Genomic DNA, 27,561 nt, shown 5'->3' with positions numbered 1-27,561 from the left:
ATAAATATTCATAAACATATGCACATCAAACTTTGCACACAATTTAGTGGGCTCATAGACTCCTGAAGACCACCCATGCCCCCATCCCCACTACACACCCAGCCTTGTGCCAGACTTGAGGTCCACGAAAACAAAGGCCCCTCAAAGCCACAGCAAAGAGCCTGGGATGGAGTAAGGGCAGTCTGTAAAAGTGGACTGGACTTTCAAGTTGGATAGCTGCTTATGTGGATTTAGCAAATGAAGTAACAGATGTGCAACTGCCTTATGAAGTTAATTGCAACAAATGGTTAGAGGGTCCCTCCCAGCCACGAAGGCGGTGGAGTAGCACAGGTGACAAAGACAGAGGAAGAGGCCTTGAAGAGTTCCCGCTCCTCCATCTCCTAGTCACATGCTCCTGATCAAGTCACAGGGCTTCTCCCACGCTTGTTTCCTCCCTTCTGTATCGGCCATGGAGGGGAAGAGGTGCTGTGTGCAGGGTAGAAGTATGCCCACGGGCTTCTGGGTCTGAACCCTGGCTGTCCCTCATTCTAGCTGTGACCCTGGGCAAGGCCATCAGTTTTCTTACTTGTTAAACAGTGATAATAACAGTGCCCACTTCCAGCAGTGTTGTCATACTAAGGACGACAGTGAGTGTGAAGGCCTATCACACAACGCAGGCTCAATGACTCAAGTTTCAGAGGGCCTTGGAATAAAAAAAAGAATGCACGTGTAGAGTGCTGACGCTATTGTTCTAATGAATTATTTAGTGCATCATAATATGAGCAATGGCAACATTTGTAAGTGAACAATGACATCTTCAGAACAGTGACCAATGCTCCTAATCAATATCACTCTCAAAGGCAGACAGAGAGGTGAGAACAAATGAAGATCCCACAAGTCATCACTGCAAAACTGTCTTTACTAACAAAACCCAAAGAACCTCACATACTTTTTGTGGACATCAACTTTTTTTCTTTCAAATTTTTTAAATGGTATTATGCATATACATATTTTTAAAATTTAGACACATTTTGGAGGACATAAACCAACCCAAGGAATCATTGTGAGATGTTCTGAGGTTGGAATTCAGACACTTAGAACTATTAAACTGACTTCTGTAGGTCCTCTGTTCTTTGAAGTACATGCCATTTCTCCTCTGCCTCAGGGACTGAGAGCTGGAACACCGTTCTGTAGTGGCCCATGTAACAGATGCTAGGGAGTTGGTGCACGTAGAGTCACAGAGCTACACATCTGTTAACGGCTAGTGGGTAAGGAGGAAGGCGTCAATCCAGCTAGCCGTAATAAAAACCCTGTAAATAAAATCTCCTCTATTTATTCCACAAGTATTTTATCTTCCCCTCAGTGTGTTAGTCAGAAACAAGCCTAACAAGTATTTTTCAGACACAGTGAGACGCCCAGATAACTAGGAGTCACCTTTGCTGTTTCTGGTCTGGAGACATGTGGCCAGAATCAGAGCTTCAACGAGTTGCCTCCCTCTTGCTGAGACAGGCTGTATGGGGGGCCTCAGGGTGATTCCCAGGCAGGAACCCTGGCTTCCCCTGAGAAATGAGACAGCTTGGGCACAGCTTTCAGCCGAAGCCTTGAAGGCTGCTGTGGGTGAGGCAGGCAGGACCGCACTGTATGCTCTGTCCTGCGTGGGATGGATGAGGTGCGTGGGGAGGAGGGAGCGGGGCTGGTATCACGTGAGCTCTCCTGCCAAAGAGCCCTTCAGCTCACTCATGACACCATATCCTGCCTTCAGGTAACAGCACTGGCTGCCTGAGAAGCACATCAGCAGGCCCAGAAGTTAATTAGACTATAACCAGGAGGATTTACACCCACAGAAGTCGTCAACCTAAAAGAAAATAGTCATGGCTTAGAAACAAGAGTGTCTGCAAAGAAGAGATTCATGAGGTATCACTTAGAAACCGAAGGTCACATGTTAGGGTGTCAGCCCCAGAAATAAGGCTCAGAAACATCCTAAGAACTGCCTGCATGAAGGATATTTGTCTTCCACGTTGATGTTCTTCTTTTTCCTTTATGAAAGAAGTGGAAACTAGGGCCAACAAATGTCTAGACTGTCCCTTGTAGACAAGGACCAGACCATCAGAGAGACCTATCTTGTCTTTCATAACCCAGTTCTTAGCTCACAAGATAAGAAGTACATAAAAGTCCTAAACCACTCATACCATGATGACAAAACTCTTTTCTAAAAATTTATGCTAATCCACATTAATGCCCATTTTTTTAACAAAAAATGTCATATAGAGAATACTATAATTTTCTTGGTTAGAACATTGTTTCCCATATATATAAATGCAAACTAGTACTTTTATGCTTCAGACATTTCATCAAATGTGAAACTTTATCATCTAAATAGTGGACAAAAAAATAATCCCAAATTTATACTTTGATAACTTACCAAATTCTGAAATAAGTTTAACTGCAGGGACATCAGAACAGCTGAATCTGTCTGCTTATCACATATCTGGAATTGCAGCCACTGAACTTATAACAATAAGCCATAATGTTGATAAAATTGAGGCGCAGCCTGTTTTGATAACATACACAGACTCTAGAATTGCCAACGCTTGGTCACTGCTACTTGATTTACATTGTGATCATGAAAGGGCTTCCCCTGGGTGTTGTCCTGATGTCCTGAAGCCCACTCCCTGGCACTGCTGCCGTGGACTGCGAGGAGCCTTCAGAACTTCATGCCAAGTGCCTGAAGCCTCTGCTGAGAGTGGGGAGCCCCAGCAGAGCTGCAGTGCACCCTCTGTGGCTTCTTAAAAGCACTAAGGTGAACACAAAACACAAAGAGGGAGCGTTCAACTACCTTGTGGAAAGGCTTACCCCTCCAACTATTCCAGTGAAACCCCCTCTTTTCTCTTGTGTTTCTTTTCAGTTTTTGGAGTGGTCTTTTCCTTTTGCTCATCTGAAAGGTTCCCACAGAAAATGCTGAAAAAGCATTATCACTAGGATATCACCCTAGAGCACCTTTCTGATACAGAAGAGACACCACCTGACTATTCTCTGTGTGTCGATATAGAAGATCCCCCACTTTAGACTCCATATACAGAGAAGAGGCCATGCCATGCTCTCAGGCACGGTCAGCTCCAGGTTCACGGAGAGAGAGGAGCTTTCCATTTAGAACAACTTACACCTGCAGACAACAAACACCAAGAAACATGCAACACTACACTGAACTGGATGTGAAGAATTCATATTTTACACCAGTGAGGGGAATACTGTCACAAAACCCTGATGGGATGGTTTCTGTCACTCATGCTCTAACTTGAGGGTCTTTGCAACACAAGCGGGTCTGTGACGGTGTCTGCTTCTCCTTTTTTTCTCCCTCTTTCAGGATTCACAGTTGGTTCTGTGTCACGCACTAAGCAATCTGGTGGCTTTTGGTCCAAACAGGTCTCTTAGCAGTGTTCTTGCACCTTTATATCCCTCTGTGAAGAACCAAGTTCAAATGCTGGAAACCATGATGTCTCTGGAATGAGGACGTCAGAGAGAAAGTGAACCGCGCCAGCCATGCCTGCAATGTAAAATGTGGATCCTGTTACGACAGAGCAGGAACGGCATGTCCGACACACTGTGGTCTTTAATGATTTCTTTTACCGGCTATAAGCATGTGGAAACAGTGTTCAGGACTTTAAAGATGACTTTATAAAAAAAAGAAATAAATCCTTATATTAGCACCCAGCAGGTAATAATACCAGTTTTCTTACGATCTTATTTTTAAAAAATTGGTTTCTGGGCTTTAATCTTGTATCTTGAAACTTTAAGATGATCTTACAGAATCACTACCAAAATTTATGGGTGCTGCTATTGTGATATTTCAACGTACAAAACTTCCTCTCTCAGAGCCTTTATAGTCTTATTCCAAACAAAAAGTTGCATTATATCTTCTTTAGGTTTTAAGAATGTTATTTTAAAACAAACTTTATTTGCTTTGGTCAAAATCCCACCCCAAATCACTGCAGGAACCAAGCACTGGGCTTTAAAGGGACATCTAGGAGCTCGTGCAGGTGGGGTGAGAGAGGCCACCAGCCACTCCAGCCTCCAGGACGCTAACTCCCGCTTCGATAAGCATAATTCCTCCCCTTTTGAGTTTCTGTTGTTTATAGTTTTTCTTTTGATGTAAAATTTACATACAATGACACACACAGGTCTTTGGTGTACTTCTTTGAGTTCTGACAAATGTACACCCTGTATAAACCACACCCTGTCAAGCAAAGGACTACTTCCATCACCTCCCCTAGGAGGTCCCTATGGGTCCCTCTCCAGTCTGCCCTGCCATCATCCCCACCACAGACTAGTACTGCCTGTGTCAGAACGTCATAGGAATGGAATCACACAGTCCATAGCCTATTGTATCCAGCTTCTTCCCTCAATGCTTTTGCAACATTCGTGTTTTGTGTGTGTCAGTAGCTGTTTTCCTACATTTGGGTTGCTCCCGGCCTTCCCTATAAGTTTTTGTTTGAAGAAAGGGTTCCAGCAGCTTATTTAAGAAATACGAAAACCACTGACCAATTAGAACCCATTAGAGATAGGAGTGACCCTATACCCTCGAGGGGGACCCTAGAGCAGGCCATGCTGAAATGAAATGAAATGGTGGGGTGGGGCAGCAGGTCCACCTGGCTGGAGCACTTGGGAGGAGAGAGATCTTGCAGGAGGGGTCACAGGCGTCAGCAACCCTGCCCACCTAGTGGCCTCCACACGGGCACTTAGTACAGCTACTCTCCACCACGCGACAAGAATCCACTTAGTGCCTACTAACAGCCCCTGTGAGGCACAGGAGGGCAGAGGAATCTAATGACTTCCTAGCCTTTAGGTAGCTGGACATTCAAAGATTTTGACCTGATGGGGCTTTGAAGTTGCCATTATAAACTTGAATTTTTGAATGAACTCCATTTAGAGTTCAGGTATTAACTCATATCTGATGCAAACACACTGCATTTTTATGATATAAAAGACTAAAATTTTTATTCTGAGAAATATTTTTTCATTATGATTTCTTTGAATATTAGAAAGATCTTGTTCTGCAAAAGATAATGACAAATGCTCTATTTTCTGCTTATACTTCTACTATGTGATTAAAAAATAAATTAAGAAATAAAACAGGGCATATCACTACAGACAATTCAGACATCAAAAGGGTAATAAGGCAATACTACCACAGCTATACACACATAAATTTGACACCATAGGTGAAATGGACCAATATCTCAAAAATACAAACTACAAAACTCACCGAATATGAAACAGATAACTTGAACAGCCCTATAAATTATTAAACAAATTAAATTTATAAGTTTAAAACTCCCAAAAAAGAAACTTCTAGGGCCAGAAGCTTTCACTGGAGAATTCTACACAGCATTTAAATTGGAACTAACACCAATTAACGCACAGTCTGTTACAGAAAACAGAAGAGGAGAGGATACCTCTCAATACAGTTTATTAGGTCAGTATTACCCTGACACCAAAACCAACGACAGTACAAAAAAGGAAAACTACAGGCCAGTATTCCTCATGAATACAAATGCAAAAATCCTCAACAAAACATTAGTAAATAAAATTCTATAACATATAAAAAGAACTGTATACCATGACCAAGTGAGATTTATTCTAGAGATGCAACACTGGCTTAATATTTGAAAATCAACCAATGTAATCCACAATATTAATAGACTAGAGAAGGAAAAAAATCACATGATCTTATCAACTGAGGCAGAAAAAGCATTTGACTAAATTCAACACCTATCTATTATTTGATTAAACAATCAATTTTTTAAACAAAAAATATTCAATCTTAAGTTTATTTTGGAATTAGTAATAAGATATGGCTCTAAAGTAATTAAAAGTTATCATCAATTTATCCTCACATCATTTAATCTTTGCCCTTTGATTTTTGTGGCTCATGTTACAAATTATCCAGTTCATACACACACACACACACACACACACACACACACACACACACACACACAATGTAAAAAATACATGAGTCTCTTTCCAGGACTTCTATTTTGTTTTCCTGAATTATATTCTATAGATTGTGCCTGCAGCAGACTGTTAATGTATTTGCTGTCATTGCTCTTGTTTTTCAGAACTTTCTTCAATATTCTCATTTTTTTAACTACTAATATTTCTAATTACTAATATTAGTTATTCATACTTCTTTCTATAACTTAAATAATTAAGTATATTTAAATAAATAACTAGGTTTCCTGTGAATAGATCAATATTATAGACACAATGTTACTGATGAAATGCAGAGAGTAAACTCACTATTTCTTCCATTTACTGAGTAGCAAACATTCTATGTCCTATCTGCATATATACTTCACAGAAGATCTAAAACACTTGGAAGACATTCACAAGAGCACAAAATAGGTAAGGTAAAGACAAAATACAATTTTCAGCAGTAAACGACTTTGCTCACCGTTATTTGAGAGCTGTGGAGTCAGGACTCCAGGAAGAGTGAAGGGAATAGTGCTAGTCCCAAGAGGCACGAGCCCAGAGACACTCTCTCAGATACTTACACTGGACTTGTCTCCTCACTCTTACCTTCAAAGAGAGAATAGGGTCTGTCAGGAACGCGACACCCGTGTGCTCCATATTCTAGACACCACTCTGCAAACTAAGAAGAAAGGTATTTCTTTTTAAGAGTGGAGATTTCACTTGGTGAAAAGGCAACAAATAAGACACTGCATAGACGTCACCAAGAATCAGAAAAAGAAGATTTTGGGCAGTAGAGAAGTTAGGAGCACGGGCTCTGGGCTGGACTCCAGACACCCGTTCTCAGATGGGAGAAACCTGGCAAGTTATATCATTTCTCTATGCCTCCTTCCTCACCTATAAGGTGGTATCTACCTCAGGAGGTTGTAGGGAAGAATGAAGTAGAAAACTAACAACAACTTTTTGTCTTTTCTTTTTTTTTCTTTTTTGTGAGGAAGATCAGCCCTGAGCTAACATCCATGCTAATCCTCCTCTTTTTGCTGAGGAAGACAGGCTCTGAGCTAACATCTATTGCCAATCCTCCTCCATTTTTTTCCCCAAAGCCCCAATAGATAGTTGTATGGCATAGCTGCACATCCTTCTAGTTGCTGTATGTGGGACGCGGCCTCAGCATGGCCAGAGAAGTGGTGCGTCAGTGCGCGCCCAGATCGCCAGTAGTGGAGCGCGTGCACTTAACTGCTAAGCCACGGGGCCGGATCCCTTCTGTTTTTTCTAGGCACCTGCCTCCTGCCTTTTCAGGTGATCCTTCCTGAAGCAACCTGAAATGCTTGCTCTACCCAGATTAAAAACCCTGGCTCTGAAACTGCTTCAGAACTTCAGAATCATCTGCTGGCTCCCCCTGGCTTGTTCTCTGGCCTCAGCAGGAAACCACTCAGCTTCACCCGGTCCCAGCCACTCTTAGCGCCATTCTGGGGAACGCAACCTGCACTGGTCACTTTTGCTCTCTCCCCACAGCTCCCTGTCCACTCCACGGCCTGAAGCACTGCGGCCAGACCACCTTCCTCATCTTGAAAACTCCCGCCACCTCAGTGCTCTCAGCAGTTTCCTTTGAGCTCCCTGATCTGTCCTTCTTAAGCCTCTTCAATGGGTTTTTTATATCATTATAATAAAATTCTCTTTTTTGCTTAAGCTAATTTAATCTTTGTCATTTGTATACAAAGAATCATCAGTAATAAACAGAAGGAATATCAAGTCCAGCACACATAAAATAAAACTTATTCTGTTTTCTACCCTCTAAATCTGCTCACTCTCCTAGCGTATTAGATGTACCATCTATCTCGTTTTCTTAGTCAGACAACAGGGAGACATTCAGGTATTTCCATCTTCTCCACAGTGAAAAAACTCCACTAAATACTGTGCGCTCAACATCCTAAGAGTTTCCAAATCTCTCCTCTTTACTATCACAGCCAATGCTTTGGTTCATAACTCAACATTTCTTGCATTAATTACTAAACAATTTGAAGAAACCTAACCTCGCTCTCATTCTTTCCCGTGACCCAGCACTCTTTCTAAGGAGGAGTCTGACCATGGCTTACACACCCTTCCAGATCAGCACTCACACGGGCTGGTTATGAGAACAACCGGTGAAGGCTGGCCCCTAACTGACGTGGTCTGGGGTGGTTCCAAGCATCTTTGAAAGTTCTGTGGTTCTAAGGTGTAACCAGGTTGACAACTCCAGGTTGAATAACCTCCTTTGGCCTCCGCCCACCTGTCTGACTTTACCTTTTGCCCTCTGCACTCCCTCAACACTGAGGTGTGCACACATTCAGGGTCACGGAGCTGTTCCATGCCTCTGGAGCTGTGCAGGAACTATCCTCCTATCAGGAATGTCCTCCTCTCCCCAGGCTACCCCTTCCTGTCCACCTGAAAAACTCTTCATCTTTAAAAAACTAGCTGTGTCTCACCCTCCAAAAGTCTTTCCCAATTCCCCATACTTACTTAACCATCTACTCTGATAATTATCAAATTGGGCTGTTCCTAACCTCTCTGACCATCTCCTGCTCTGCTTCGGCCACATGAACCTCATACAGTCTGGATGGGTACCTCATACCTCCAGGCCTTGAGACAAGCAGTTTCCTCTCCTTTTAACAGTTTTATCCATCCCTATTTGCTAAATTTCTAGTTATCCTTTAGGTCTTGGCCTGGATGTCACCCTGACCCCGCAGAAACATTCTGATTAGGCACTCTTGACGTGCCCCACAGCATCCGCATGTGCCTCTTTATGAGTCTAGGTACTACAGCAGGCATGTGTATGTGTCTCAGGGTTCTACTCCCTGAGACAGGGAAAGAGTTTATTCTATTTGGTTGAGAAAAGGTTTCATAACAGTAACAGATGTTCACTGTCTAAAAAATATAAAGAATAAGTCGTCAATAATGCCTCCATTATCAAGAGACATTGTAAACATTTTGGTGTATTTTCTTCCAATCTTTTCTCTGTGTCTGTATAACTATATTTTGTGAAATGTGTATGGTAATAAAAACACTAGCAAACATTTACTGAGTCTTGCTCTGTGCTATTCATTTTCACACATTCAATGCACATTTATTAAGTTTCTACTTGGTGCTGGGCACTGGTGTAGGGTAGTGACCTAGACAAATAAGATCATGGAGCTTACATCCTACTGATGCAACATGCTCAAGAATCAAGCAGAAATAAAAAATGAATGACCGAGTGATTCTTTCACTTGGGAAATTTCAGAGGGCCTCTCTAAGTACATCACATAAGCTGATATTAGAATGGCAAGGAGTCTCCATATAAATTTCAGAGGAAGGGCATTCTTGATGGAGGAAAACAGCTAATAAAAGGTTCAAAGGGGAATTTCAGGGTGACACCAGCATCATGGTAGAGTTAGCTCTCCCCTTAGACTCTCCTCCCTAAGATACAACAAAAAGGACATTCATATGCCAACAGAGGACATTTACACAACACAAAAGACATCTGAGAGACCCCATGCAGCCTTACATCTGAAGGTGGAGGTGCTGGACCCTCCAGAGGAAGTGGAAGGAAGTAAGGAGAGCTCCTCTCCCTCCCAGACAGCAACCCTGGGACGACGTGTGGCTCTGCAAGAAGAGAGGAGAGGGGCAGCCCTCCATGGGAACACTGTTGCTCTCCAAGTTCCCTCACAGCCTGGGGGAAAGCCCCACACAGAGGTGAGTGAACTACCGCAGGGATGTCTTCAGCCAGTCAGCACCCCAGGAGAGCAGATAGCGAAGGAAGAGCAAGAAGCCCCCAGGATCGGGCAGGTGAAAGAAGGTGCCCGTCCCCCTGCCCGACACTCCAGCTCAGCTGGTTGGCCAGAGCACCCGCACATTCCTTAGAAAACCAGCAGCTACAGAGACCAGAGATCACAGCGGACTCAGAATACACAGCTCCTGACCCCCACCCAGTGGTGGCAGGTGGAAGCTGCGACCAGGTACTATCACTATGCAGGGGCACAAATCCATGCCGTCAAACAGTATGAAAAAATATATTAAATCTCCAGACCAGAAGGAAAACGACAAGCACCCAGAAATCAATCCTGAAGGCACAGAAATTTATAATCTAAACAACAGAGAATTCAAACTAGCTATCATAAAAAAGCTCAACAAGTTACAAGAAAATACAGATAAACACTTCGATAAAATCAGGAACTTCTTCACAAAAGAGATTGAAACTATAAAGAAAAACCAATTAGAAAAGTTGAAGATGAAAAACACAATGGAGGAGATAAAAAATCTTGAGTCTTATAATAACAGAACTGACAATATGGAAGACAGAATTAGCAATCTGGAGGATAGAAATACAGAAATGCTCCAGATGGAGGCAGAGAGAGAACTAAGACTAAAAAGAAATGAAGAAATTCTCTGAGAAATATCCGACTCAATTAGGAAATGCAACATAAGGATTATGGGTATTCCGGAGGGTGAAGAGCGGGAAAAAGGAGCAGAGAGCATGTCCAAAGAAATAACAGCTGAGAACTTCAAAAATCTGGAGAATGAGCTGGAAATACAAGTGAATGAAACCAACAGATCTCCTAACTATATCAACGTAAAAAGATCTTCTCCAAGGCATATAGTAGTAAAGCTGACAAAGGTCAATGACGAAGAAAAAATATTAAGGGCAGCAAGGAAGAAGAAAGTAACAACAAAGGCTTATCAGGCTTTCAGCAGATTTCTCAGTAGAAACCATATAGGCTAGGAGAGAGTGGAATGATATATTAAAAATTCTGAAAGACAAAAACTTTCAGCCAAGAATACTCTATTTAGAGAATATATTCTTCAGATATAATGGAGAAATAGAAACTTCCCCAGATAAACAAAAGCTAAAGGAGTTCATCACCACAAGGCCCCCACTACAAGAAATGCTGAAGAAGGCCCTCATATTTTGGGAAAAAAAAAAAAAAAGAAAGGGGATACAAAGTCTTGAGAAAGGAGAAAAACCGGTAGACAAGATCAGAAAAATTGCAGCTCTCTACCACAATAGGTTAGCAAACAATTATAACATCAAAGATTAAGGGAAGGAAAACACAAAAAATAAATATAACCTCATCACTTTAAACACAAACTCACAATACAAGATGGAATAAATTGTGACAATAATAACTTGGAAGAGGAAAAGGAAAGGGATACAATTGACTTAGTCTAAGGAAATAAGAGGCCATCAGAAAATGGACTATCACATCAATGAGATGTTTTATACAAACCTCATGGTAACCACTAAACAAATAATCTGAACAGAGACACAAATGATAAATAAAGAGAAATCTAAGAAAACCATCGTACAGAAGTATCAAACTGAATTGGTAGTCCAAAACACGGGACAAGAAACAAAGGAAATGCAGAAGAACTGGAAAATGAGCAATAAAATGGCAGCATTAAGCCCTCAATATATCAACAATCACTGTAAATGTAAATGGATTGAATTTTCCAATCAAAAGACAAAGAGTGGATGGATTAAAAAGAGTGGCTGGATGGCGGGATGGATTAAAAAACAAGACCCAACGAACTGCTGCCTCCAGGAAGCACATCTCAGCTCTAAACACAAACACAGGCTCAGAGTGAAGGATGGAAGATGATACTCCAAGCTAATGGCAAACAAAAGAAAGCAGGTGTTGCCATACTTATATCAAAGTAGACTTCAAGATAAAACAGGTAATGAGAGACAAAGAGGGGCAATATATAATGATAAAAGGGATGCTCCACCAAGACGACATATCACTTATAAATATACACGCACTCAACACAGGAGCACCAAAGCAACCATTAACAAACCTAAAAGGCGATATTAACAACAACACAATAATAGTAGGGGACCTTAATACCCCACTTACATCAATGGATAGATCATCCAGACAGAAAGTCAACAAGGAAATAGTGGACTTAAATGGAAAAACTAGACCAGATGGACATAATAGATGTATACAGAGCACTCCATCCAAACACAGCAGAATACATGTCTTCTCAAGCGCACATGGAACATTCTCAAGGACAAACCATATGTTGGGAAACAAAGCAAGCCTCAACAAATTTAAGAAGACTGAAATCGGGCCGGCCCCGTGGCTTAGCGGTTAAGTGCGTGCGCTCTGCTGCTGGCAGCCCGGGTTCGGATCCTGGGCGCGCACCGACGCACCGCTGCTGAGGCCGCGTCCCACATGCAGCAACTAGAAGGATGTGCAGCTATGACATACAACAATCTACTGGGGCTTTGGGGGGAAAATAAATAAAGAAAATCTTTAAAAAAAAAAAAAAAAAAAAAAAAAGAAGACTGAAATCATAACAAGCATTTTTTTGACCATAATGATATAAAACTAGAAAAAAACTACAAGAAAAAAGCTGGGAAAGTGACAAAGATGTGGAGACTAAACAATATGCTACTGAACAACCAATGGATCATTGAAAAAATTAAAGAAGAAATCAAAAAATAGCGGGAGGCAAACGAAAATGAAAATACACCATACCAACTCATATGGGATGCAGCTAAAGCGGTTCTAAGAGGGAAAGTCATAGCCATATAGGCCCACCTTAACAAACAAGAAAAATCTCAAATAAGCAATATTAAACTACACCTAACAGAACTAGAAAAAGAACAAACAAAGCTCAAAGTCAGCAGAAGGAGGGAAATAATAAAAATTAGAGTAGAAATAAATTAAATTGAAACCAAGAAACAGTAGAAAGGATCAATGAAACAAAGAGCTGGTTCTTTGAGAAGATAAACAAAATTGACAAACTCTTAGTCAGACTCACTAAAATAAAAAGAGAGAAGGCTCAAATAAATAAAATTAGAAATGAAAGACGAGAAAATACAATGGATACCACATAAATACAAAGGATTATAAGAGAATACTATGAAAAACTATATGCCAACAAATTGGATAATCTAGAAGAAATGGATAAATTCTTGGACTCATACAACCTCCTAAAACTGAATCAAGAAGAAATAGAGAAGCTGAATAGACCACTCACAAGTAAAGAGAATGAAACAGTAATCAAAAATCTCCCAAAAAATAAAAGTCCAGGACCAGACGGCTTCTCCAAAGAATTTTACCAAACATTCAAAGAAGATTTAATACCTATCCTTCTCAAACTATTCCAAAGAATAGAGGAGGATGGAACACTTCCTAACACGTTCTACAAGGCCAACATCACCCTGATACCAAAGCCAGACAAGGACAATATAAAGAAGAAAACTTCAGGCCAATATTGCTGATGAATACAGATGCAAAAATCCTCAACAGAATATTGGCAAACCGAATACAGAAATACATTAAAAAGATCATACACAATGATCAAGTGGGATTTATACCAGGGACACAGTATAGTTCAATATCCGCAAATCAATCAATGTGATACACCACATTAAGAAAATGAGGAATAAAAACCACGTGATTATCTCAATAGATGCAGAGAAAGCATCTGACAAGATCAAACATCGATTTCTGATAAAAACTCTCAATAAAATGGGTACAGAAGGAAAGTCCCTCAACATAATAAAGGCCATACATGACAAACCCACAGCCAACATCATACTCAACGGGGAAAAACTGAAAGCCATTCCTCTGAGAACAGGAACAAGACAAGGATGCCCACTCTCACCACTCTCACTCAACATAGTACTAGAGGTTTTGGCCAGAGCAATTAGACAAGAAAAAGGGATAAAAGGAATCCAAATAGGCAATGAAGAAGTGAAACTCTAGCTGTTTGCACACAACATGATGTTATATTAGAAAACTCGAATGAATCCATAGGAAAACTATTAGAAATAATCAACAACTACAGCAAAGTTGCAGGGTACAAAATCAACTTACAAAAATCAGTTGCATTTCTATACTCTAACAATGAGCTAACAGAAAAAGAACTCAAGAATACAATCCCATTTACAATCACAACAAAAAGAATAAAATATCTAGGAATAAATTTAACCAAGGAGGTAAAAGACCTATACAATGAAAACTATAAGACATTATTCAAAGAAATCGATGATGACATAAAGAAATGGAAAGATATCCCATGCACATGGATTGGCAGAAGAAACATAATTAAAATGTCCATACTACATAAAGCAATCTACAGATTCAGTGCAATCCCAATCAGAATCCCAATGACATTCTTCACAGAAATAGAACAAAGAATACTAAAATTCATACGGGGCAAGAAAAGACCCTGAATAGCCAGAACAATCCTGAAAAAAAAGAACAAAGCTGGAGGCATCACAATCCCTGACTTCAAAATACACTACAAAGCTATAATAATTAAAACAGCATTGCACTGGTACAAAAACAGACACACAGATCAGTGGAACAGAACTGAAAGCCCAGAAATAAAACCATACATCTACGCTCAGCTAACCTTCAACAAAGGAGCTAAGAACATCAATGGAGAAAGGAAAGTCTCTTCAATAAATGGTGCTGGGAAAACTGGACAGCCACATGCAAAAGAATGAAAGTAGACCAACTTCTTTCGCCATACACAAAAGTTAACTCAAAATGGATCAAAGACTTGAAGGTAAGACCTGAAATCATAAAACTCCTAGAAGAAAATAAAGGCAGTACCCTCTTTGACACTGGTCATAGAGGTATCTTTTCTAATTCCATGTCTACTCAGACAAGAGAAACAAAAGAAAAAGTAAACTAGTGGGACTTCATCAGACTAAAGAGCTTCTGGAAGGCAAAGAAAACCAGGATCAAAATGAAAAGACACCCACCAGCTGGGAGAAAATATTTGCATATCACATATGCGACAAGGGGTTAATCTCCATAATATATCAAGAAGTCACACAACTGAACCACAACAAAAAACAACAACCTGATCAGAAAATGGGCAGAGGATATGAACAGACATTTTTCCAAAGAAGATTTACAGATGGCCAATAGGCACATGAAAAGATGTTCAACATCATTGATTATCCAGGAAATGCAAATCAAAACTACACTAAGATATCACCTTACACCTGTTAGAACGACTATAATCACCAAGACAAAAAATAACAAACGTTGGAGAGGTTGTGGAAAAAAGGGAACCCTCATTCACTGCTGGTGGGAATGCAAACTGGTGCAGCTTCTATGGAAAACGGTATGGAGATTCCTCAAAAAATTAAAAATAGGAATACCATATGACCTAGTATTTAATCCAAAGAACTTGAAATCAACCGGGTATTTAATCCAAAGAACGTGAAATCAACAATCCAAAGAGGTTTATGCACCCCTGTGTTCATTTCAGCATTATTCACTATAGCCAAGATGTGGAAGCAACCCAAGTGCCCATCCACTGATGATTGGATAAAGAAGATGTGGTATATATATAATGGAATACTACTCAGCTACAAAAAAAGACAAAATCATCCCATTTGCAACAACATGGATGGACCAGGAGGGTATTATGTTAAGCGAAATAAGCCAGACAGAGAAAGCCAAACACCATATGATTTCACTCATATGTGGAAGATAAACAACTCAGATACAAGAGAGAACAGTTTGGTGATTACCAGGGGAAGGGGTGTGGGGGGTGGGCACAAGGGGTGAAGGGGCGCATATCTACGGTAACACACAATAACGTACAACTGAAATTCACAATGTTATAAACTACTATGACCTCAATTAAAAAAGAAAAAGAAATGTACAATTTCAACCAAATGGAAACTCAGGGATGAAACTAGATTATGGAGGGATTTGTATGTTTAATTTGTATACTTTACATAAAATATATGCAGTTGTATACATCAGATATAATAAAATATACATTTATAAAAGCAAAAAAAGGAAAGGTTCAAAGGGGACAGTATGGCACGCTCCACTCTGTGGAGAGGTGGGGGCAGCGTGGCTGTAGCGTGGAGTGTGGTGGGCTCCAAAGCAGGGTGTGTTGAGGTGATGCAGGTAGAGAGGCAGGGGAGGGCCACGCGCACAGGGCTCTGTGAACTCGGGGGAGGAGCGTGGGTTGTATACGCAGTGCAATGGGAAACTGCTGGAGGGCAACTGTAGACCATCTGCACGTTATCTCAATTAATTCTTCTTGGAACAGATTTAGGAGATGGGTAGTATTTCTCCCCTATTTTTACGGATGAGGAAACCAAGGCTTGAAGGAGAAACATACCCAAAGTCACAAAGCTAATAAATTGCACAAGAGGAACCCTAATGAGGTGGTGTGACTCCGGAACTTGTGTCCTCAACTCAGTTCCATCTCTCGCCCCATTTTATAGACGGAATCACTGTGGCAGAGGGAGGCCAGGGACAAGGCTGTGCCGGAAGAAACAGAAGAAATTGCAGCATTTGGAGAAACAGGTGAGGAAAAGGAGAGAAGCTGTATTTTTGGACTTTGTGCGTGTTCTGGAGTGTTCAGCAGTTGTCTGGATAGAGGCGTCCTCACCTTGCAAGCCCGGTACAGGTACTTTCTATCCTGTGTGAGATGGTAAAGGGACAGGAAAGAGTAGCCATTTCCAGCAGTCCCGTGGCAGATCCCGTAGCCCTTCCGCAGCAAGCCTCGCTGCCAAATCACATCACTGCACTCCATGGCATCTTTCAAGTACTTCTCCTCCTTAAAAACCTGGGTGATGAAAAACAAGGCAGTCTTAAAAGGATATTTTCAATGAAGAGTTAGCAAAGTATTTTTCCTTTCTGGTTAGAAAATTGCATGGCATTATGAAACCTGAAATGCATTGGGGGTAAAAAACAAACACACACAAGCAACCCCACACTCCAGTACTTTACAATCTCAATTTGTCCATCTATTCTGCTGTCCTAGTTCGTGGTTTTACAAAAGTAATTCTAAAATTTAGTTCAAAAAATTAAAATGAAAGCTACCAGATCTCTTTGGTAAGATGATAAACCAAATAAACCATTCTGTGCTTCCCGGCACACACACCCTGCAGCTCTAAAACTTCTGCTCTTGTAGGATGCAGTTAAGGGAATGATGATTCCACAATGTCCTGTCATCTAGGACAAGAATATTCCACGTCCCAGGTCAGCCACATGTCAACAAGACCCCAAGGACCTGGCACCCATCACAAGGAAGCCTGCACAGAGCTTCCCAAAGCCTCAGGAGCAGGCAGGCCTGGGTTGCAGAACTTAACGGCACTGCCTCCACTGAGCAGTTTGTATGTGAGCTCAGGAAAGGCAAACGCCTGGCAAGAGGAAGCTGTCTGTTTCACCTCCTCGCATTTCCTTTTAAATATTCTTCTCTTTCTTTTCACATTTCATGTATTTTGTTTCCCTGGTCCTTTCCTCAGAATTTGTTATGAGTAATCTCCACCTGCTTAATTCACTCCATTCTAGTGCAAATGAGTTTTGGACAATGAATTAGAGTCAAAAAGGTCATTAGAAATGATGTCCTTGGGGGTGACAAATAGGATTCATCTTCTTGTGACTAATATGTAGTGACCTCCTGGGCACCCAGTTGAGAAGGCTCTGAGACTGCAGGAAAAAAAAAGAAAAAGGCCTGAACTACAATCAGTGTCTGTAGTGGGCAGAAGAAGGGGAAAAAGGGGCACATTTGCATTTCAGTCATTCTCCTGATGTAGAATCTACTCACAGTGTCAGAAGCAAGACTCTTAGTCATGAAAGCAACTGAAATGTGGGCTCTGGGTCAGACTGCCTAAGTTTGAATCTCAGCTCTGTCACCTTTTAACTGTGTGGTTTTGGATAAGTCACTTAACTTCTTACATCTTAGTTTTCTCAACTACAAAAGGATACTATTTCTTCATCTCAGTGGCTTGTGGGTATTAAAATAAGATAATACACAAGATCTTAGCATGGTGACTGGCACACAGTAAGTGCTAAGCACTCCTCAGAATCATTAACTCTTATTCTTTCCATGTTATCATGCCAGCACAAATACTTTACCCTGTCATTTGCATCTTAAGCCTCTTAAAATGAATTATAAATGGAAACAACTTTTCTTATCCTAAAGAAATATTTGGTCAAGGTGGTGCAGCGGTTGGGTTCCCGTGTTCTGCTTTGGCAGCCCAGGGTTCACCAGTTCGAATCCTGGGCACAGACCTACTCACCGCTCATCAAGCCATGCTGGGGTGGCATCCCACATAGACAAGCTACAACTCTACAACTATGATACACAACTATGTACTGGGGCTTTGGGGGGGGAAAGAAAAAGAGGAAGATTGGCAACAGATGTTAGCACAGGGCCAATCTTCCTTAAAAAAAAAAAAAAGGAAAGAAATATTTGGTCAAAGCTAATAGCTGAAAAGCAATTGTTTTAGTGGCTCTGTCCTGAAATTATACTGAGAGGAAAGCCAGGCCTAAAGACACCCGATTTGGTCTTTTCTGGTGGTAGCCCAGGGGTGTGTGAGGGTTGAAAGGGAAATCAATTAGATTTCCTTCCTGCAGTCCCTGATCCCCTGTAAGACTGAGGTTGTTAAAGGTGTGCCCATAATGCCACCTCCACTCTCAATTCCCCTGCACCAGTAGCACATCCACCCCACCCCCACCATCACATACATGCATGCTTTAAGTGCTGAGCTACTTTTAATAGTGAGACACTTGAGAATTTAAAGATTACAGAAAAAAGCTCCAAGATTCAATCATAGACTCCTCTTCTCCACACTGTAGCAATTATAACTTGGCCAGAAAACCCATTTACTTATCCACACTACTTCTCTCAAATGGTAAATTTCCCTGGGAAGTGTCATGACAAACAGTTTGAAGAGAGAGTGCAATGCAGATGAAAACTTAAGGATCTGGAGTCAGAAGACTGGGTTGATTCCCTCTTCCACGACGACTAACCGTGCGACTTTGAGTACGTCGCTGTAACTTCTCTGAACCTGTCTGCTGATGTGACAAAATGGGCTGATGCTGAGACGACTCAAAGGCTGAAGACAGACAAGGATTTTAGACAGTTACTAAAAATCTTTAAGAATGAAAAGGAAACTATACTGATAATCAGTGAACAGTTTGGAACTCTCAAAGGAAATGGCACTATGAAAAAGAAACAAGCAGATACTCTAGAAATGGAAAAACATCAGTAGGTGAAATAAAAAATTTACTGGGTAGGTTTAATAGCAGATTGGACTTGAGAGAAGAAATCATTAGTGAATATGAAGCTAGATGAACAGAAATTATCCAATGTGAATTACAGAAGAGAAAAATAAATAAAAGTTTCAGAGGCCTATTAGAAAATAAATGCCAAACATCTACCAAATGTAGTTAAAGACATACAATTATAAGTTTAAGGGGCTTAGGGATCTCAAGCAGGATAAATACAAACAGATACACATAGGCATATGAAAAAGAATTGAAAACCAAAAATTAAGAGGAAATCTTGAAAGCTTCCAGAAAAAAATACACACTACATATGAGAGAACAAGATAAAGAATGACTAACTTCTCATCAGAAACAAGGGAGGCCAGAACACAATGGAACAGTATCTTTAAAGGACTGAAAGGAAAACAAGACTGTCAACCTATAATTCTATATCCAGAAAAAATAACTTTAAAGAATAAAAGTGAAATAAAGAAAAGTTTAACATAAACGAAAGTCAATTTGTTGTCACCAAACCTGGACTAGAAAAAACGCTTTATAAAGGAAGTTCTTCAGGCAGAGGAGAATAATACCAGATAAAAATCAAGATCTTCAGGAAGGAATGAAGAACACTGAATGGGAAATCTATAGATAAATATCAAAACTAATTTTTTGTCAATATCTTTAAAATACACAGGACTATTTAAAAAGCAAAAATTATAACATTATATTGGGGGTTTATAACATTTGTTGACATGTACCACAGATAGTGCAAAGAACTGGAGTAAAAGGAACTACACACTTACTACTTTCTTACATTTTATGTGAAGCAGTATGATGTTAACTCTAAGTAGACTATGAAAAGTTAAGGATGTATACTGCAATCCCTATAGCAACCACTGAAAAAACTGTACAAATAGATACATTAAAGAGTCAACAGAGAAATTAAAATGGAATTCTAAAAAAATATCCAATTAATCTCTCCTACCTCCCTAAAAAAGGCAAGAAAGGAAAAACAGAGGAAAAAAAATTCCAAAATGAAGCCAATAGAAGCCAAATGGAAAAACGGCAGAGCTAAATCCAGCCATATAAATAATTACATTAAATATATATGAGCTAAACATTCCAAATTAAAGGCTGAGAGTGTTACACTGTAACACTTATTAGACAAGTCCCAACTATAAAGAGACACACTGTAAATATAAAGACATCAAAAACTATAAAACACTGCTGACGGAAATTAAAGAAAATGTAAATAAACAGAGATATATACCATACTTGTGGATAAGAAGGCTCAATATTAAGATGTCAGTTCTCCTAAAACTGATATACAGATTCAATGCAACCTCACTCATAATCCCAACAGGCTTCTCCTGTAGAAGTTGACAAACTGATTCTAAAACCTGTATGGAAATGCAAAGAACCTAGAATATTCAAAACAATTTTGAAAAAGAACAAAGTTGAAAGTCTTAAATTACTTGACTTCAAAACTTACAATAAAGCTAGAGTAATCAGAACAGAATAGTATCATAACCATAGATAAACATTCCAAAGTAACAGAACAGAGAGTCCAGAAATAAACCCTTGCTTATTAGGTCATCTGATTTTTTTTTGTTTTGTTTTTTTGTGAGGAAGATCAGCCCTGAGCTAACATCCGTGCTAATCCTCCTCTTTTTGCTGAGGAAGAACGGCTCTGAGCTAACATCTATTGCCAGTCCTCCTCCATTTTTGTTTTCCCCCAAAGCCCCAGTAGATAGTTGTATGTCATAGTTGCACATCCTTCTAGTTGCTGTATGTGGGACGCAGCCTCAGCATGGTGGAGAAGCGGTGCGTCGGTGCGCGCCCAGGATCCGAACCCAGGCTACCAGTAGTAGAGCGCGCGCACTTAACCGCTAAGCCACAGGGCCAGCCCTTAGGTCATCCGATTTTTGACAACGGCATCAAATCAATCAAATGGGGGAAATAAAAGTCTTTCCAACAAATGATGTGGGAACAATCAGATATCTCTATGGTTAAAAAAGAAGAACCGCACTTCTTATCTCATTTAATAAAAAACCTCAATTTGAGATAGATCATAGCTCTAAGTATAAAATCTAAATACACGAAGCTTGTAGGAGAGTATTATCTGTATAACCTGGGGGTAAGTAAAATTTCTTAGACAAGATACAGAAAGTAATTACCGTTAAAAATCTGATAAAATAGACTTTATCAGAATTAAAAACTCTATTCATCAAGATACTATAAAGAATATGATTAGGCCAACTACAGAGTGGGAGAAATTATTTGCAAAACATATATCTGCTAATACCAGAACATATGAAGAATTCTTACAACTCAATAATAAAAACACAAAAAAGCATAAAACAATGTGGGTAAAAAATATGAACTGACAGTCACCATAAACACAAGCAAAATTGCTCAACATCATTAACCATCAAGAAGATGCAAATTAAAACCACAATGAGATATCCACCAGAATAAAATTAAAAAGACTTTTAACACCAAGTGTTGGCAAAGATGCAGAGCAACCAGAACTCTCTTACACTGTTGATGGAATGTAAAATGGAACAACCACTGTAAGAAAAGGTATGTCAGTTTCTTATAAAACATACACCTACCCTCTGATGAAGCAGTTCCATTCCTAGGTATTGCCCCAAAAGAAATAAAAACATATGTCTACAAAAATACCTGTATAAGAATGTTCATAGCAGCTTATTCATAATAGTGAAAAACCAGAAACAACCGAAAAACAAATGGATAAATTGTGGTATATTTATGTAAATGATGCTTAGTCTTAGAAACGAATCAGAATATTTAGGAAGAAGAAAAGAAAGTACAGTTTGAAAAAATCTCTCCAGGTGATTCTGATACACACCCCTAGAAAGACATGCCATGTTTCAAATAACCAACTCACAAATGAGCTTTTGGAACATAATCTACATGAAAACATTTTCTGATGGGCAGTCAGCAGCTGACCACCAGGAGGCATCTCTGACACAGCTCTATTCTGGGATTTTCAGAGTAAGCTTGTGGGTGCAGGTGGGGGATGGGGCGGTTGTTTCATACATTTAAAATGCACAGAATCAAAGGATTACATCAATAGCATGTTGGTATGACTTATACGGTTTTCTTGGGCAGCACATTTACCTTTCCAAATACAATTTCATTTGACCACTGTTAGCATTTGCTTACAGTGGTTGAATCCAGGTGAACTGCTAATGCCCTAGGGCCCAAATGTGTGTTTAGAGGAAGGCAGAATATGTTACCATTACCTGTAATTTACTGATAGGTAATCAAGAGCTGATTGCAACTACTCATCAAAATAGTTTCCAGCTATGGGGTCCAAAAATACAATTTGTTAGAAAGTCATTTGCAATTAACAAAATTCCTAATACAGTACAGAATATTGTTAAAATCTTGACATTTTTCCCAAGACCACCTAAAACACTATATATATATATAAAATTTTAAATTAACAAATAATACATGTTCATACAAAGGAGAGTATACTGAATACTGATACATGATTAGCATCTACAGGAAGGGAAAACAAATTCAATGAATCTGGACTCAATTTATAGTTTTATTTGTGAAGGATATCAATATTTTTTAAAATACTTGAAAACCTTATGCCTTCATAAGCATTCTTGAAGAACTTACAACTTTATATGCCAGCATGAGAAACTGTTGAAAGCTTGTTATTACACAAAATTTAAACACTTCCTAATTTTAAGAGACACCGTCAATGAATGCAGACCCTCTTAATTTGAGTTAACAATAAAGAGAGAAAATATAGTCTAGAGCCGTGTTTCTCCAGCTTTGCACCTCCACCCCCTACTCTGCCCGCTGCCCTGGCCAAACACAAATTTCACACTCCACTCACTGACTTACATACTATGATGACACACTTTTACTTCCAACTGTAAAACTATATTATATATGTTTTTTCAAATTACCACCGATGTCTTCTGCCCCAGAAGGTTCTGATATTCTTCTCTGTCTTCAGGTTTGAGAATCTTGATGTAAATGGACAAAATTAAATTTTAGTGATTAAATATAGGATCTTAATGTCTTTGGCTCCACGCTTTGTAACAGAGAAATTTCTGTTTTGGAATTCGTGGGGCAGGGAAAGGCACTCACACAACACTGCGAGCAGAAGCCCTGCAGGCAGTAGCTGGCCTGCGACACCTGTGGCGTTGTCCGCAACCGGGCTGACAGCCGTGGTGGGAATAGATGGAGGCGACGGTCAACAGGGCTACTAGAAATGGAACCACCCAGGATGAAGGGCCCTGCTGGAAGCCCTGATTCCTGATCACCCGCTTACTGCCCACAGGACTCAGCTGCTGAAGCGGAGGATGGGGGCTGCGGGGAAGACCCCCAGCAGCCAACTACCCCCATTATCAGCCACCAGGAATGCTCAGCTCTATAGCTGATTCTCTTTAAAGTGAGAGAGAAGGGCCGGCCCCGTGGTTTAGCGGTTAAGCGTGTGTGCTCCGCTACCGGCAGCCCGGGTTCGGATCCCGGGCGCGCACCGCCACACCACTGCTTCTCCAGCCATGCTGAGGCTGCGTCCCACATACAGCAACTAGAAGGATGTGCAACTATGACATACAACTATCTACTGCGGCTTTGGGGAACAAAAGGAGGAGGATTGACAATAGATGTTAGCTCAGAGTCGGTACGTGGGACGTGGCCTCAGCATGGCCGGAGAAGCAGTGTGTCGCTGCGTGCCCGGGATCCGAACCTGGGCTGCCAGTAACAGAGCGCGCGCACTTAACCGCTAAGCCACGGGGCCGGCCCCCCCACAATTTTTAAAAATAATTTATGATAGTCACAAAGGGAAAACAAAATTGATTCAGGGACGTCCTTTTGTTATTGTCAGGTAGAAATATGAATTCTGCTCCATTAATTCCATCTACTTCTGCAAAACTAAGAGACTTTGCCAAAATCCCTATCAATCATTGTGGTTCCAGTTGTATACTTTGATATATGAGGAACAATCACCAACATCAAATATTACAAATAAAGATGCATTAAAATAAAAATAAAATTATGAAAGAAGCATTGTTTGTTTTCAACTTACATGATAAATCTTAGTCCAGGAGAAAAATCAACAAATATTCTTAATATTGTGCCCAAATATATCTAGAGTCTACTAGAATTAATCAGTGATGGCACTGCCTATTTTCCTGTAATACCCTATATGTAAAAACGTGAATGCCACACCTATCTCTTGTGAATAATTTTATAACAATTTTAAACTCACATTTAAAAGCTCTTGAATAATAATAGTAATAATAATAATAATGATAATCCAGCAATAAAGCCCTATTCAAGCAAGAAAATAAAATGATATGAAGTTAAACAAAAAAGCATTTGGGGTCTAATACTGCCAACTGCCTTACTGGTCACTCATTAGAATTAGAAAACCATTACTCTGCTGTCATCTAGGTTTTCTTTTACATAGGAATATAACCACTATTAAACACACACATGTACACTTATAACACTAACTACAGTGGTGATGAACAGTGAAATAATGAGACTTTCTATTTATTTTGGAAAAACATTAATTCTAAAAGGTTTTTAGTTTGCAATCAAAAGTGCTTGCCAAAATCAAACCGAAAACTTGGTGGTGAAAATGAGATCTTGAACACGGGGTGCCTGCGATCCACAATGAAGTACTGACCTTGTAAGCTTGCATAAGCATATGGATGACACCCGGGGCACCGTGGCACCAATGGACCAATCGATCTGTTTCATTGCTTAACGATGACGGATAATTCCCAGATCTGAATCTTTTGTGGCGTATATAATCAATACTAGGTTTCACCATTTCTGACAAGGTTTCTTGGTCCACTTTTGCTTCTGGCTTTAAACAAACAAAAATAAAACACTTCATTTATTTTTCCTTAAGTTCTTTTTTTAAACCTCTGTATTGCAGCTAATATAATAATTCCAGGTAACTGAGGCTTGGAATTACCTGGAATACTGAGGAGCACATGAAATTAGAATTGATTCAATTATCTAGTTATTAAAGACCTGACAGACCTTTTTTTTTGTTTCAATTCTTTTGATGCTCCAGATGAAGTCTGAAGGCCATCACGTGCTGGAGAATTCTCGCTTGCTAAGGATAGGCCTTCAACTGATCAGACGAGGCCCACCCACATTACAGAGGGCAAACTGCTTTACTAAAAGTTTACCCATTTAAACGTAAATCTCACCCAAACTACCCTCACAGAAACATCTAGAATAATGTTTGACCACATATCTGGGCACTGTGGCCCTGCATGTTAACACATAAAATTAACTATCATGGATAGCTAGCTAACTTTTTTAATGCTTTAATTTTCAAATGCCTATATACACATAAATCCAAATGTCTATATACACATAAATCTTTTATCTGAGCTGTTTCTCCAAAAAAAAGAGACTTCAATCGCCTATTCGAAGTAGAGGTGGCCTTGCTACTTGGGGTGAGAGAAAAGTGGTAGTGCATGAGGCTGGTTGTGGCAGCAGGAGGTCTCACCATTTACCATGTGGACACCGATGCAAAGCCTCTGTTTCTAGTTCTATGCTTCACTTCTCCTCTACACCTGGCTTTCTTGAGTTAAAACAGTTGGTTCATTTCCTCCAGACCATTTCCTTTTGTCTCCAGCAGGAGTTAGAGGAGGAACAGTCACCTCACTGTGCAGGGCGGACTTACTAACAGCACTCCAGCTGATTTGGAGAAAGATTTTCAAAGAAGCCCTCCTGCTGCCCAGACCCCACCCCCATATGAACACGTCTGGCACTGCCTTCGATAGTACATGGCGCTTTAAATTCCTGAGTTCCATGGTTCTGCAGGACAAACTGGCTTCCCCTTGCTGGCACCCTCCTGTTCAGGCATCTATGTGTGATCTTCCTCTGCCATTCTTTCATCTATTCTCAGTCTATGTATTTGTAGTTTGGGGGCTCCAGATGTCTTCTGGTTTCATCAAAAAAGTTGGGTTTCTGTTTTCTGTTTTCTTTGTTGTTGTTTCTCCCCAAAGCCCCAGTGCACGGTTGTATATTCTAGTTATAAGTCCTGCTAGTTCTTCTACATGAGCTGCCACCACAGCATGGCTACTGACAGACGAGTGGTGTAGTTCCAAGAGAGGGAAATGCACCCAGGCTGCCGAAGAAGAGCATGCCAAACTTGAACCACAAGGCCACTGGGCTGGCTCTGTTTTCTTTGCTGTTTTGAGATGATTTTCAAGAGAAGAATTGTCATTATTCTGCCATCATGAAAGTCGAGTTGTGTTTAAGTGATATTTTAAAAGTTTTTGTGTCTATTGTTCTGACAGCCTTCCCAATGAAACCATAGAGCAGGACCGGGAGGAACGCTCTGCTGCTCTGCCAGACTGGCAGGAACACAGTACAGGGAAGAGGTGTGCACAACTGCTTTTGTGAGCCAGCTCTAGTACACCACCGCTTAGCGATCATCAAAATAAAACTGACATCAGTTTCTAAATAGAATCCTTACTAAATAGTTTGTGTTCTTCACTTTAAAAGCAGATAAGGGGAGAACTTTATGATTTGTGTTTCTCTGAAGGAAACCCCTCATATTTAACAAAATTAACCTAAATATCTAAATCTAAATTAGGTCATTTTTATTGGTGTGGTTCTCATATGATTGTTTTCCCTAAGGGTATTATCACTTAAAAAAAAAATGGTTCACAAGTCACTGTTAAAACACTTTTCTGGGAAAATAGAGAATACACACAATCTACCAACTGTCCAGAATAAGAGTGCCATTTTTAAGTGAGATAAGGAACTCTGGTTATTTTAGCAACGTGTGTCTTCACTACAGTCATGCGCTGCATAGCGATGTTTGGTCAACCACAAACCCCAAGTACAACAGCAGTCCCCTAAGATCAGCACCATACAGCCAGCTGTGTAGTGGGCTGGACCACTGAGGTGTGTATAAGCTATGATGTTCACACAAGGACGAAATCGCTCAATAACACATTTCTCAGAACATATCCCCATCACTGAGCAACACATGACTGCATAAAGAAAATTCACAAATTAGAATATATACATGTTTTACTTTCTACAATGATAAACAAAGACAACTAATTACCAGAAAAGGGGGTTTTAGTCCTGTGTAAACATGAATTTCCTATTTTCCTTTAGTGAGTAGCAGCATGATGCAGTAGGTTAAACAAAAAAAAGGAATTTGAAGTAAAACTTTATAAAAGGACTATATGACCTTTTAGTCAAACAGATCTAAATTCTAATCCATGCTCCTTGACTTATTAGCTTTGTAATTTTGACCAAGTTAATTAACTACTCTGCTATGGGTGTGGTAGAATAAAGAAAGGCTCAATTGAAAACAAAAGTAGGCTGCATACAGAGCAGGGAAGGCAACCACAGGCCCTAAGGCTGGAAGCAGCTTGAAGCAATATCTGGGGTGGGATCTCCGCCTGCCTAATGGAAGAGTCAGTACTTCATTCAGTAGATGTCAGGGATAACTGAGAGATAAGATCATAACCACAACAACAAACTAGTTAAAAATTCAGAACATGACAGATAGCAAGTTAGGGGTATCTGAATATGAAAACATCTCTGCCCCAATCTGGATTTTGGA

At 40.1% G+C, this 27,561-nt stretch overlaps 1 protein-coding gene across 3 annotated transcripts in view; it reads right to left on the bottom strand.

Moving 5' to 3' along the window:
• Nucleotides 1-880: 880 nt before the first annotated feature.
• Nucleotides 881-27,561, bottom strand: part of LANCL2 (LanC like glutathione S-transferase 2) — a 76,980-nt gene continuing 50,299 nt past the window's right edge. Inside the window, exons 6-10 of one of the 3 annotated variants that reach the window (XM_087434049.1) lie at nucleotides 24,640-24,822; nucleotides 22,907-22,966; nucleotides 16,348-16,524; nucleotides 6,559-6,631; nucleotides 881-3,523 (exon numbers count right to left, since the gene is read on the bottom strand). In XM_087434049.1, the coding sequence (XP_087290175.1) occupies nucleotides 3,408-3,523; nucleotides 6,559-6,631; nucleotides 16,348-16,524; nucleotides 22,907-22,966; nucleotides 24,640-24,822 (609 nt within the window). In that variant the 3' untranslated portion in view covers nucleotides 881-3,407. The remainder of the gene's footprint in view (nucleotides 3,524-6,558; nucleotides 6,632-16,347; nucleotides 16,525-22,906; nucleotides 22,967-24,639; nucleotides 24,823-27,561) is intronic. The other 2 variants (XM_004438374.3, XM_087434073.1) reach the window with 2 other exon arrangements.

This window comes from Ceratotherium simum, chromosome 1, assembly GCF_057802395.1.
Source record: "Ceratotherium simum simum isolate JZ-2026a chromosome 1, ASM5780239v1, whole genome shotgun sequence".
NCBI lineage: Eukaryota > Metazoa > Chordata > Mammalia > Perissodactyla > Rhinocerotidae > Ceratotherium > Ceratotherium simum.
Note: the sequence above shows the minus strand (reverse complement) of the source record. Positions and strands in the feature narration are given on the sequence as shown.